The 13,721-nt window shown below is 42.1% G+C and overlaps 1 protein-coding gene across 9 annotated transcripts in view; it reads left to right on the forward strand.

Moving 5' to 3' along the window:
* The window catches only part of RGS6 (regulator of G protein signaling 6), a 340,045-nt gene that overhangs the window by 287,468 nt on the left and 38,856 nt on the right, over positions 1-13,721 (forward strand). For all 9 annotated transcript variants that reach the window (XM_061611195.1, XM_061611196.1, XM_061611197.1 and 6 more), the window contains one exon: positions 7,337-7,523. In XM_061611195.1, coding sequence (XP_061467179.1) covers positions 7,337-7,523 — 187 coding nt within the window. The remainder of the gene's footprint in view (positions 1-7,336; positions 7,524-13,721) is intronic.

Here is a 13,721-nt window from a genome sequence, read left to right on the forward strand (position 1 = left end):
ACATTGCTGCTTCTTATTAACTATTTTTTTAAAAGCTCAGCGGGTTGGCTGAGGCTGGGGTCCACATACTGCAGCTGAAATGTATTTATTTATTTAATTATTATTGCCTTTATAGCCCACCTTTCCTTCAAGTTGCTCAAGGTGATGCACATGGTTCCCCCCCTTTCCGTTTTATCCTTACACCAACCCTGTGAGATAGGTCAGGCTGAGAGACTGTGTCTGGCCCAAGGTCACCCAGTGGGCTTCATGGCTGGGTGGGGATTTGAACCTGGATCTTAGTCCAACACTGTAACCCACTGGTGTTGGAAGACAAGACTGTACATTTTCAGACTATGTGTGTGTGTGTGTGGGAGGGGGATACCAATTTGATGAACCCTTGCATTAAGAAAAGAAAGCAACACCTCTCTGTCTGCAGGGAGCTTTTTATGGAAAGAGATATTTGGAGATGTGATTTTGTCACACACCATTTTTCAATTAACAGAGGCTAAAATTACAATTAGTGGGGGGCAGTCATGAATTGTTTTGAGCTTATAAAGGGGGTCCCCTACTCATCAAGGTTGGAAAGCACTGCTCTAATACATAGGATACAGATTTAGCTGCACCCCTCTCCCTCATCACACTGCACCTAGGACAAGGAGGGAGGACTGTAGCTCAGTGGTAGAGCATCTGCCTTGCATGCAAAAGATCCCACGTTCAATCCCTGATGCCTCCAGTTAGGACTTGGGAAAGCTTCTGCCTGAAACCCTGGAGAACTGCTTCCAGTCAGTGGAGGCAATACTGAAGTAGAAGAACCAATGGCCAGACTCCATATAAGAAAGTTTCCTGTGTGTTTAAGAAAGGAAGGTTTATACAGAATTGCCCAGTTTGCAGTATGGTAGATGAAAGCTGGAGATCTGCTTTCTGGGAGGCTTAGTCAGGGCAGTAGACCAGGTGGAGTGTCACTCTTGCAGCTTCTCACTGGCCTGGTTCACAGAATGCATAGGCTTATTGAGACCATGTGAACATGCAGGCTCCTAGAGAGGAGCTCACAGCCAATTTGCTCCTCTCAGGTTCTTTCTGCTGCCGCTGCGGTGTGACTGAGTGTGAACTGGGACTTATGGTTAAGTTCTCTCCATGAGCTGTAACCAATGTTTGTTCTTGTTTCATTGTCTCCTTACCTACTGCCTAAGCCAGCCTTTGCCAACCTGACACTCTCCAGATGTTTTGGACTCCCATAAGCCTCAGCCAGTGTATGTATTAAATAGGCATCATTTCCCAGAAGGAAGGATGATGAATCTTCTAAATTTGTCTGCTGTGGCACCGCTGCAGCTAAGGCGGATGAAAAGAAACCTCAGTTGGGGGTAGAAATGGTTAGTTATGACACATGGAAAAAGGGCCAATTACAAAAAAGATGTGGAAACAATATGCCCAGCCTTTGCCAAGCTGGGGCCCTCCAGATATTTTGAACTGCAGCTCCTATCAGCCCCTGTGCTGGTGGGACTGATGTGAGTTATAGTCTAAAACATCTGGAGGGCATCAGGTTGCTGAAGGCTCACATATGAAATTGCCCTCCACATGATACAGGAAAAGACCCTCCTGCAGGCACACATGTGTCTGAAGCAGCCAACAAACCCAGATCTCAGAGTCAAAGATAGCTACCAATCAGACTCCTAAGGCATCTTTCCTTGGAAGCTTATATAATGGATGGTGCAAAACACAATGGTTTATGTCTCATACATGTCTTGTGTGACCTTTTAAGTGTAACACAAGGAAGATAAGGTGAAAGTTCCAAGGAGCTGAAATAGCTTTGCGACCAGTGCTCATGTCTGTAGTCTCTTAACCACTAGAGGGTGCAGATGCTCTTTTGCTGTTGTATTTCTGCTAAATTCAAGTGGAAAATCTCTTCCATCAAGTGGATACAAAAAGGAGCGTTATATGATATATCCCATAGGCTTGGCGAAGAACCAAAAGCATGCCTGTTTGCAGAACTGCTGCTACCTATCAGTGTTTCCATGTTGTACTAGAAGTCATGTAGAACTGAAAATGTTTATATGGAAACATCTCCTTGCCCCTCAGAATTACTTTGTAAATATTGCCTCTTCCCTGCATTCTGCACCTAGCTCCGACACTTACTAGTGAGATGTAAATGCTAAGCATGTTCTGTTTCCTACCTTTTGTGAATAGCGTAAGATGCAATGTCCTGAACCACACTATGTGAACAGGGACAGAACAGCAACCTGATTATAATCCAGCTAATACCTTCGGATCTCAATGTTTTTCCTATCTGCTCCCAATATTCCTCCCTCTTTACACCCAGCTCTTGCTTTCAGTTGTGGCTTTATTTAGTTGCAACAGATATCTTCATACATGAACAAAAATGGTTCTCACACACTCGGCATACTACATTAAGTGCTTTCGCAACTTACATATTCCAGGCAAAAAGGGAATTTTCTCATAAGAAAATGCTCCTATCTCAGCAATGAGACAATTTATAGTTGACGAGCCGTAAATGCATTCCCATTCCATACAAGTATCTGAAGCTAACAAGTTTGGCCCATTAAGCCATCTGAGAGCCAAATGAAGCTGTGCTGAGCTTCTCAGATGAAAGGTAGGTGTAATAAATAAATACATTTTACTAGGATCCTTTGACATATTGCTGGCCCTGGTCAAAGCAATTTGTTAGATTTCCTATTATGTGGGAGTAGAAAAAATCCTTTTGTAAGACTGTGGTTTGAATTTGTTAATAAGGTCCAATTAATATGTTGCATTTTCCCAGACATAATGAATGATTTCAGTGTGATAGCTTATGAAGACAGATTGGATCTGAGGGTCCCAATAAGCACCTCCCAGAAAGTAAAGCATACACTTAATTATCCCACTGAAATAAATGGGATTTAAACATGCTCACGTGAGAGCCAATGTGGTGCAGTGGTTAAGGTGTTGGACTACGACCTGAGAGACCAGGGTTCAAATCCCCACATAGCCATGAAGCTCACTGGGTGACCCTGGGCCAGTCCCTGCCTCTCAGCCTCATGAAAACCCTATTCATAGCATCGCCATAAGTTGGATTCGACTTGAAGGCAGTACATTTACATTCTTTAAACATGCTCACATTTGGCTGGATCCTGCCTATTCTATGAATGTGGGATACATGTGATTTACTGCACAATCCTAGGCACATCTACTCAGAATTAAGCCCCACTGAGTTAAATGGGACTTATCCAAAAGAAAGTATGTATAGGATTGCAGCCTTCATCCCCTATGAACACATCCAGTCATGGGGGTCAGAGTTGGAAAGAAGCTGCATGTGCTTAGTATTCACATATTGTTCTCATGAGCACATACACGTGGGAATTACCAATGCTAGCTATCACCTCATTGAAAAATACTGTCTGTGGATTGTCCTTACCACTTTTCGTTCAAAGAACACTTCAAAGAGGATTTGATATACATATTTTTTGTAAATTTGCTTTCAAGAACAATTATTATAGTACTATGAAGAAATGGAGAATGTTCTCCCTTCCTGGTGTAAATATTACAGCATGGTTATCTTTAGGAGACACTAGACAATGGTTACATAAGAAGGTGCCATTAGGAGGAACATATTTCTGCAACATCCTGATTTGTTTTGAATACTGTTCTAACAAGTATCTCCTCTGACTTCCATGACTTAAATATTTTTATGAAGGCTTCAAAATTAGACTCTTTGGATACAAACAGCCCCATCTATCAAAGTGCAGTCTCTTACTGCATGTATGTAAAAATAAACAGTAAATATGCCCTATGTAGTCTTCCTGAGAGGCAAAAAGCACAGTGGCTTTCTCTTTTAGCCCTGGCTTTCTGTTGGGCAGATCATGGTTGGTAGCAATCGGCACAGAATTTGATTAGTAACAACTTGATTTGTACTTGTTGTTAATATTAAGGTCAAAGCCCATCTTTTTTTCTTTTTCCAAAAACTCACAATGGTATTTACTACTAATGTTTTTCCTATGGTTGTTCATTCCAGGTCTCTGTCCTTTGTCTGTGTTGCTCTAACCCTCAATCACAGCAGTGCCTGTTGTCTTAGGTGCCCCTGTCACAACTGTGTGCTGTCTGGAATGAGAATGCAGCAATGAATCCTTTCCTCTGGCTCCATGTCCTTTTTCCTCAGGCTGTTCTGCCTTTACAGAGTGGGGCAGCCACTGTAACAGCAGCATAGTTTTGTCCTATTTGCTAAAGGCTTTTCGTACCTGATACCGCATTGGACTGTCACCATGTCTACTCTTTATCCCATTTACTTTGCAAACAAACCTCAGAGAAGGTTCATTTTAGGACCCTCATTTTGGTATAGGTTTCCTGACCATAATGCACACTAGTTCTCCTGCATTTCAGTATATGGAGGAGCTCACATAATGGTGCATTTTGACTGGGTTAGGTGTTTTCTTTAAGAATTACAAGCACTCAAGATGTGTTTTTGTAAACTGTATCTCCCAAGAGTGGGCTGCACACAGCTGATCATTACAGTGTTCCCTATTTGGAATGGCTTATTCTCCTTGCTCTTTCTTTTTGGTTGCCATGGCTATGGAAGAGGAGAACCGGAATAGACAGTCAATCAAACTACAGGCAGTTTTGAAAGGCAGCTGTGGAACCTGTCACAGATGGCTTTAATACCTCTCACTGGGTTGAGAGATTGTTAACAACAGGAAGTAACAGCATATATATACCTCTCTTTTTGTACTAAAAGAGAAAACTTTGCAAAGCTCAGGCCAAATGACATAACTAGGTGAGTGGAAAACCTATTTTTCCAGTATTAGCAACATGACTCAGGTTCATAAATAAAGGAGGAGAGGGGTGGGAAATCCTTTTTTCTAAGTGAAGGATAAAGAGAGAAGGACAATTTATGTACTTGCATTTATGTCCCCCCTTTCTTCCATCATGGAACCCAAGGCCGCACACACATGGTTCCCAGGCAGTCACTCATTCAGCACTGACCAGACCTAGACACACTGAGCTTCAGTAGGATGATGGCAGCATGGCTCTTTGGCTCTATGCACTTCTCAAGCTGCTCTAAAAAGCATTACCACCAAGATACATGCAGCAGCGACCCCTTCAGAGAGTTATTTATTCATTGGTCACACATCTATAAGCATCACCTGGGGACTGGCGTGTTGAATGACCTATCACAGATCACATTTCCCTATCTCCTCACACAGAATGTTTTTCCATGGACCACGTTCAGCTGCCTGTAATCAAGTGATGAGAAACCATGGGCAACTGGGCCAGCCCCTATTGTACAACTTACAAAGAAAGAGCAAAATGGAAAAGAGGGGGCCGCAGCTCTCGTGGCAGACCACACACTTTGCATGTAGAAGCTCCCATGTTCAATTCTTGGCCTCATCCATTAGAAAATCAGATAGCATAAGAACATAAGAAGAGCCTGCTGTTGATGGGAATGCCCTTTGTCTGAAATCCTGGAGAGCTGCTGCCAATCACAGTAGACAGTACCGGGCTAGATGGCAAAATGGTCTAACCCGTTACAAGGCAGCTTACACAGTTGCACTTAGAGCAATCTGTCTAGGTTTACCCAAATGGGATGAAAACTGCAGTTATTGTGAACGCCCACTAGGTGTCATTGTCACTTTGTGCAAATTCCTGACAAAGCACTTTCTTGGCAGTAGGAAAACGCTTTTATTTCTCAGGTTACATTAAGGTACACATACCAGGCATATTTTTGTTATGCATGTATTGTCAAACTCCACATCCACCACACATTCATATGTCTGTTAAGCAATAATATTATCAAAAAGCAGGCCTCATTTTGAGTTTCCTCTGGTGTGTGGCGTATATGGATCCAGTCAGATATGCATATTAACACATTATAGGGAAGAAGCCACTTTCATGCACACAGTGAAAAACAGCTGATTGGGCATGGCAGGTACATGTAAGAATCAGCTTCTAGCATGTTGAGAATACACCCCTCCAGGCTTAAGTTAATAAATCTCCCAGTGGCATTATGTGGTTTTCTGTTTCTCTAACGAAGATTTCCCCTTTAAATCTTTCCTGGGCTTGTTAATGTAATGTAAAAATTTACCTGATAAATAAATGTATCTTTTTCAGGCCAAGGGCTACTTTGACCCATGGCCAACTCACTGGAGGCAGTATGCTTCTGAATGTCAGTTGCTAGGAATCACAAATGAGGAGAGTGATGTTACACTCAGGTCCTACTTGCAGGCTTCCCATAGGCATATGTTTGGCAACTGTGAGAACAGGATACTGAACTAGCTTGACCATTTCCCTCTTCTTATGTTCTTAACACTCCAGGGAGCACATGTCAAAGTAGGTGTGATCAAAGTATAAACATGAGTGTAGCCAATCTGTAATAGTTCTGAGAACTGCAGTTCTCAAGGCTGCCTTTCAAAAGACTTTCTCATCAGCTTTTCTACAGTATTTTTAATTGTTTTCTCATTATTCATTAACACATTCAGTTTAACATTTTAAAGAAAAAAAATAATGAAACATTTTGTAGGACATCACAGCAGAAGATCCAATGGAGCATTCATTTATTTAACTTTTAATACTTCTTTAAAAAAACTAGAACAAAATTTTGCTTTTAAAAAAGATCAAGGGGGGACTTAAGCACCCTTTAAAAACCTTTGGGGGGGAGCAGATACAGCTCACAGGCCACAGTTTAGCCACCCCTCCTGTAAAATGATACTAATGCAGTAAGTCTAGACCACGAACTAAATGTCAGGGATGCTTCCTGTGTTCTGCATTTTAAACAATCTGATTAAGAAAAGATTTTTTTTATTCCCAACAGCTTTATCAGTTGTCGCAGGTGACAAAATCAAATCCACTTCATGCTCCTGCAGGCCTAACTCCTGCAGGCCTAACTCAAACTTTTAAAAATGGTTTTCATTGGTAACCAGATATGCAGACATTTGTGATATATGTTGAATCAAATATTTTTTCACACATGAAGTTAAAAACCCACTGTGTTTTTCAGTTAGTTCTTAACATGAATGTAAACTCTACATTGGCTTCAGTGTACATTCAGTTTCAATTTTTCTCCCACATTAACAGCATTTCTGTGTTGACTCAAGATCTTTTATAGAGGCTCAAATGCACTGCAATGCAATATGTATGAAGTCACCCGAAGAGTGTCATTTTCCTAGTGGCTAAGCCTATCACATTTTGCTTCTTTCAACCTTTATTTAAGTGTCAGTGCATTAGTATAATTGAGTTGCATTGATATAATTTAAATATTGGCTGTACAAAATGTCAGCTTCAGCAGAGAGAGCTAGGATTAGTCTGTGCCTTGGTGGCTCAGATTGATACACACCCCACAGACAAATTTTCCTTGTCTTTTCCCCCAATACAGGTTTTGGTTGGCTGTCCAAGACCTGAAAAAACAACCATTGCAAGATGTAGCGACCAGAGTGGAAGATATCTGGCAAGAGTTCCTAGCTCCTGGGGCCCAGAGTGCCATCAACCTGGATTCTCACAGCTATGAGATAACAAGCCAAAATGTCAAAGACCCAGGGAGGTACACATATGAAGATGCACAGGTTCGGACTTGGGTGTCATTCCTCATAGTGCACTAGAACAGAAGAGGGAATGTAACTTTTTAATTTCAGGTTGAGCAAGAACTGTGTCTGTAAATGTACTCGTGTTGATCTGGTTAAATACATACTATGGTGCACTATTAAGCTTCAGTCCAGTGGTTAGAAATACAAGAGCTGGATAAATCAATTCATACTTTAAAATTATTCTCAAAAAGCAACTAATTAGGTATGCTACCATACCTAGTGAATTCACAGAATCCACAAGGCTTCTGTTGAATTTTTTCCTTACAATGAAAGTAAAAAGCCTTTACTATAAAAATCCTTGAGCTCCTTCCCCAACCCCCCAGCCAGCACTACTTTTTTCTATGTCCCACAGAGCTTGAAAAGGGTCATAGCCGGAGCTGAGTGATAGTTCTCTTTTAGCATAAGATAACCAGTGCAAACACTTTGTAATGACCTATCTTATTTTCTAGGGCTGAGCCTTGGCATTGAAAACATTTCAAGGGTGAGACCTGGCACGCCCTGGCTCAAATTAAGCTGTGAGTTCCCACAAGGGTTCACACACACACACCACATTCCTGTGCAGTAAGCCAGGCATAATTAGCTAAAAGAAAACAGTGCTGTGGTAGCATTGATAGGAGGGTATTATATTGAAACTATGCAAGATGGGGAAGAGAATAAACAACCCTTGATTAGACAGAACAAAATGTTTCACTATACAATGTTGATTTTTTTAAAGTGAGCCCTCCAATAAACTGAAGCAAGTTATGTTAAGCCCTAGATAGACATATATAGCATCTATATGCAGGGAAAGATCAGGATTGCGCTTGCTTGTCTATCTGTCCACTCATGTTAGTTCAATGGACATCATATTTGAATCAGAGCCTACACTTGTGTAGGCCTGATCCACACAATAATTACACACACCTCCACAGAGCCTATGCACCCTGGGAACTTAAGAGCCAGTGTGGTGTAGTGGTTGGAATGTCTGACTATGACCTAGGAGACCAGGCTTTAAATCCCAATTCAGACATGAAGCTTGCTTAGTGACCTTGGGCCAGTCAGTCTCTCAGACTAACCTACCTCACAGGGTTGTTGTGAGGATAAAATGGAGAGGGAGGTGAACCTTGAGCTCCTTGGAGGAAAGGTGGGATATAAATGTTATAATAGAAATAAATAAAACAAAACATTCAGGCATTATGTCCAATGTGCAGAGAAATGGGCTCTGTTCACTTGTTAGGGCACCTATTCATACAAAAATGAACATTCATGTGGTTGGCAGCCACAGGCTCCATCCGCTGCTGTTTGCACATTGAAAAGCCCATATGTATGCATGAATATGTGTGATGGCAGGGTTCTAGGTGGCCAAAAGTCCTAAAAAGGGCACGGTTCTTGATCAGGAAAGCTCTGCCTACTTGGATATGCTTGTATGTGTAGACCCGTGTTGCAGCAGGAGCATTCATTCTACATGTGGGGAAGAGCCCTAATGAGGGAACAGGGCTCAGAGGTGTGCCAGGAAGGGAGTGGGGGGTGGGGGCCAGTGAGTGCAATGCCAGTCCTTCACTTCATGTAGGCACTACATAGATCTGCATAAGGCTTTAGTCTTTAGGTGAATTTAAGGAACTCTTCAGTTACTTGAACTAACCAGCTACATTGTCCTATGGATATTATTTATAGGAGCTAAGTTCTGATCCCAGTTCAGAAATGTATCTGCGTCTCAGATTCACACATACCTACCATGTGTAGAGTCACAGTTTTTGCTATGCATGTGCACAAAGGAGCAAGCGCAATGGGACAACTTTCAGTACCGATACCTACCACCCAAAAATGCAGCACCGTGTGTGGGAAGTGCATATGCATTGCAGATCCATGGTTATTTGATTAGGAGCATGCCAAACTGTAAGTGTCCCAGCTGAATCAGTTGAGGTGGGGAACAGTTAAGCATGTAACTGACTCAGGAAAAGAGGCAAAAGAGGCATAAGGGTGCAATACAGGCATGATCATGGATACAGATGCAGGTTAAAGGAAAGCCACAGAAGTCCAAACACAATCTGTTAACCAGCCTGCCAGCAGTCTTGTCTTACTCCCTTTTACAGGAGCTGCTGGGAGACTGGAACCAATGTCAACAGGGACATTATGCTTGTAGTTCAAGATAGCAGGGGCAGAGCTGAATAGTGTTGCTGACAACTAGTGGAAACAAAGTGATATCACTTGATGAGAAATTATACTATTTATGCCATGCAAATGATGATGATGGCCACTGCTGAATGATTGAATTGGGGTTTTCTTTCTGTATGGGAGGCTAAAAGCTGAATCAGTCCTGCTGCTGTAGAAGGAACTGTGCATAGAAAAAGGCATAAGGATCAAGATTGTTTTTTATATACCAGCAATAAAATAGGATTTCCCCCAAATGCATAAGTACTTAGTGATAAATGAACCATTCAACATGTTAATCTGCACCGTCATTCAGAGGCAGTGCACTGTGGTTATACAGTATACAATCTATCTCCATAGTGCCCTTAAAACAGCATACACCAATCATTACAAGTCCCCCTATCCTGATAACACAGACATACGGCAAGCCCAGATGGTAGATCTGTTCTGAGAATTCCACCACAGCCAAAGCATACACCCACAATGCGGTTTTGCCCTGCCTTTCAAAGAATACAGAGCCACATCCATTATACTCTTCTGTATATGTTTTTCACTTATAACTCCCTATAGATGTGACCAAATATATCATAGCGCTGACACTTGCTAGAATGTGGCCTGCTGTACTGAGAAGTTATTGTTGTAATGTAGAATGTTTGCTATTGTAGGCTGTTTGAATAAAGCCACATCCTGTCCCTCTGCTCCCTCTCAAGTGCCCCCAAACCCCCAAGCTGCAAGAAAAATCACCATTTCCACTGCACATATCTCAGCTCGTGGGCAACATGCTCTTCACAGAGGAATACATTGGGAGGGTAAAGATGTTGTGGTTTCTTGGCTACTGATAAAGCTACCAAGTCAGAATTTAAAATAGGAACAGGACAGACTTTGTTTGGTTTGGGGCCTAGCACAGAATTTGCACCCTTCTGTTGGGCTTTTGTGTAGATGAGCCTTCCCCAACCTGGTGCAGATGTTTTTGAACCTCACCATTGGCTATTCGGCTGGGGTTGATGGGAGGTGGAGTCCAAAATGTCTTTGAAGGGCACCAGATTTAGGAAGGGTGGTATAAACTAACCAGCATCATGCTGTTACAGATGTTATATATAGTGCCACTATATACGAAGGCTGAACTACATCTCCTGCTAGCAACTTATGGCTTTGATTCTGTCTTTCCAGATTCAGTGCATGGCTTGATGAGAATTCTCTGTATACTGAGAGAAAAGCTGGTTACCAAAGCACATGCTGACACTGACAATTTCAGGCCCTTGCATAGGCTGGTGATCTACCCTGATTGTATGGAGCACTTCCATCACTGTTTACATGAATGACTCAATGTATTCCCAAATCTAGGCTTCCTTTGCAGGAGTGGGAGATCTAATGCAAGGTTTCAGCTATGTATACATCTGGACACAAGGAATTTCATGTAACTCTCCCCCTTCGCATTTTACTGCAGGATGTGCTTGGGTTTGTGCCTTCCCATGCATCATACAGTGTGCATATGGGAATGCACATTCCCATCCATTGTCTCAAGTCACTATCATATGCAACATGTTTTGCATATAACTAGAACTGGATCACAGTCACAGGCGATGTTGTTGTTGCTGAAGTGGCAACATTGTCCAAGCCTAGGCATAGACATTTTTAAATGATCTAGAAACAGAAAATGATCTTGGGAAGTCTTTTTTCTTCTGTGTAGCTGCAGTCAAGCAATGAATGTGTTTAATTCAGAAACAATATCAGCTACTCTTCTAGAAGAGCCACTAGTATTGTGTGTTTAAGAATCATGGGGAGAAAGGTTGAAAGAATGAAAGAATATGTTTGGGCAGGTGCTTATAAGGCCTGAATGATTATATGAGGCCTGCACAATTTGTGACACACCAAACTGAGCACCGGTCATGACCCATTTATTATGACCAGCCAGGGGATTAACAGCTTCTCTGTTTTTAACAGTCCTTGGCAGGCAGCAAAAACATTGAGCCCTGAAGGACTGTGGGTGGGGACAACTCCAGGTTTACGGGGACTCTCAGTATGAGTTCCTCTGTCAGGTCTCGCATGCTGGTGGAGTCCCCCACCTGTACAAAAAAAATGTTGGTAGGTGGTTGGGTCCACTTCCTCTTCCTATTTATTTCCAACAAGTCTGGGGCGACAGGGATGGGACCTTCCAGTGGTGGTGGTGATATTGGTGGCAGCCCTCTGATTCGCCCCAGGTGGCTGCCATTATAATTGCCCATGATGCACCAGGATTATATAATATGGCGTGGGTCATCATGGGCAATTACAATAGTGGCCACTTGGGGCTTATTGGAGCACCAGAAAAGGGGGCTCAAGACACCATCATCAACAGTAGTGGACCCTCGACAGAATCCTGCATGCTGGTAGACAGCATTCAGGTCAGTGGGTTACAAGATTTCAGAAGATCTTATGAAAGCCAAGGAAAACATCTTTTTTCAATTGTTCCTTCCTCATGTACCTACAAAAGGGCCAGGGGATCTCAGATTTACACAATGAATGGATAATAGAGATACTTTTTTAAATATTCTGCTGAACTCTGTTGAGTAGTCAGTACAGAAGACTTAGACAAAGTTATGCTATTCTGAATGGTTCAGTGGTTCCCAGCATCCTTGTTTAGTGTATCTAAGGCCTGGTTGGCTGGCTGTCACCTTCTGACCTAGCCAGGGTCATTGTTGGTCAACAGCTGTGGGGGAGAGAGATAGAGTTGAGATTTTCTTGCAGTGCATTGATTTTGAGGCAGGTGCCTTATCAAGACAGCCCCCTCCATCTTATCTCACCTCCCACATTTCCAACTGGAGTTCATTGTTGTTATTTTATATTCTTTTCCATTTGTTTCAAGAAAAATGTCCTTCATTTCTTCCCAAAGACATGGCACATATGTAACAGGGGGAAAGGCAGAGGGAGAGCTGTATCTTTAGCAAGGTTTTACTTCCCTCCTCTGCAGTTGCTAGCCATGGTGGGTGGGTGATTTCCTCCCAGACTTTTCTAGCTGATTTATTACCACTTTGGAAGGGGGTGCTTTCATTATCAGCAGCAATACCTGCATTGTCTTTACCATTTTCCCCTCACAAATTCAGTCATACTCCACACCAACAAAAAGTGCTTGACAAAAAATGCAACACATGTTATCACAGTTGCTAAAGATCCTACAACATGTGAAGTCACTAGGAATGTTCTTGATCTTTTATGTCAGCAGTGGGAAACCTGTGAACTTCTGGATGCTGCTGGGCTCCAATTCCCATCATGCTTCACCATTACCCATGTGGGTTGGGGCTGATGGGAGTTAGAGTCAAAAATCTGAAGGGCACCATGTTAGCCACCTCTGTATTATGTAGACATAGAGAAATGAAGGGTGGCAGTGAAAGAAAGAAAGAAAGAAAGAAAGAAAGAAAGAAAGAAAGAAAGAAAGAAAGAAAGAAAGAAAGAAAGAAAGAAAGAAAGAAAGAAAGAAAGGTTTTCCTTCAGGTATCTGTATCTTTTTTCCTCCAAAGTGAAAAACAGCTGAAAGGAGGCAATATTGATAAGAGAAAAAATGATCCACATGGACTGAATTTCCCTTCCAGAATTTCCCTTCTAGATTATTAATTGTGCCAGCTGCTTTACACTGAGAGAAAGACCTTGAGGAAAATGATTACACAAGTGAGCATCCTGTAGTGTGACCATATTCCATTCCTGAAAGAACTTTTTTTTTTTTTGCAATAGGTTCAGAGAATTGACCAAAAATATATATTTTTTTTTAGATGCATAACAAATTTACGGAATTCACTGTCATAAGATGTAATGATGGCCACTAGTTAAAGGGCTTTAAAGGAGGTCTGGACAAATCTACGGACAATGCAAATAGCAATGGATATTAGCAATGACAAGTGAGCCATGCAACAAAATGTTGCAGTGTATCTTCAACCACTACTAGGACTGCTCCTGTTCAGGGCTCCAGCCAGCCTGGAACAAAGGTCTTGTAATGCTGTTCAGGTTGTGTGTCTCTTGGAGTTTCAGAATGAGAAAGGACACCTGTTTCCCCCTATCTACTTTAGGACTTCC

The sequence above is a fragment of the Rhineura floridana genome, chromosome 2 (assembly GCF_030035675.1).
Source record: "Rhineura floridana isolate rRhiFlo1 chromosome 2, rRhiFlo1.hap2, whole genome shotgun sequence".
NCBI lineage: Eukaryota > Metazoa > Chordata > Lepidosauria > Squamata > Rhineuridae > Rhineura > Rhineura floridana.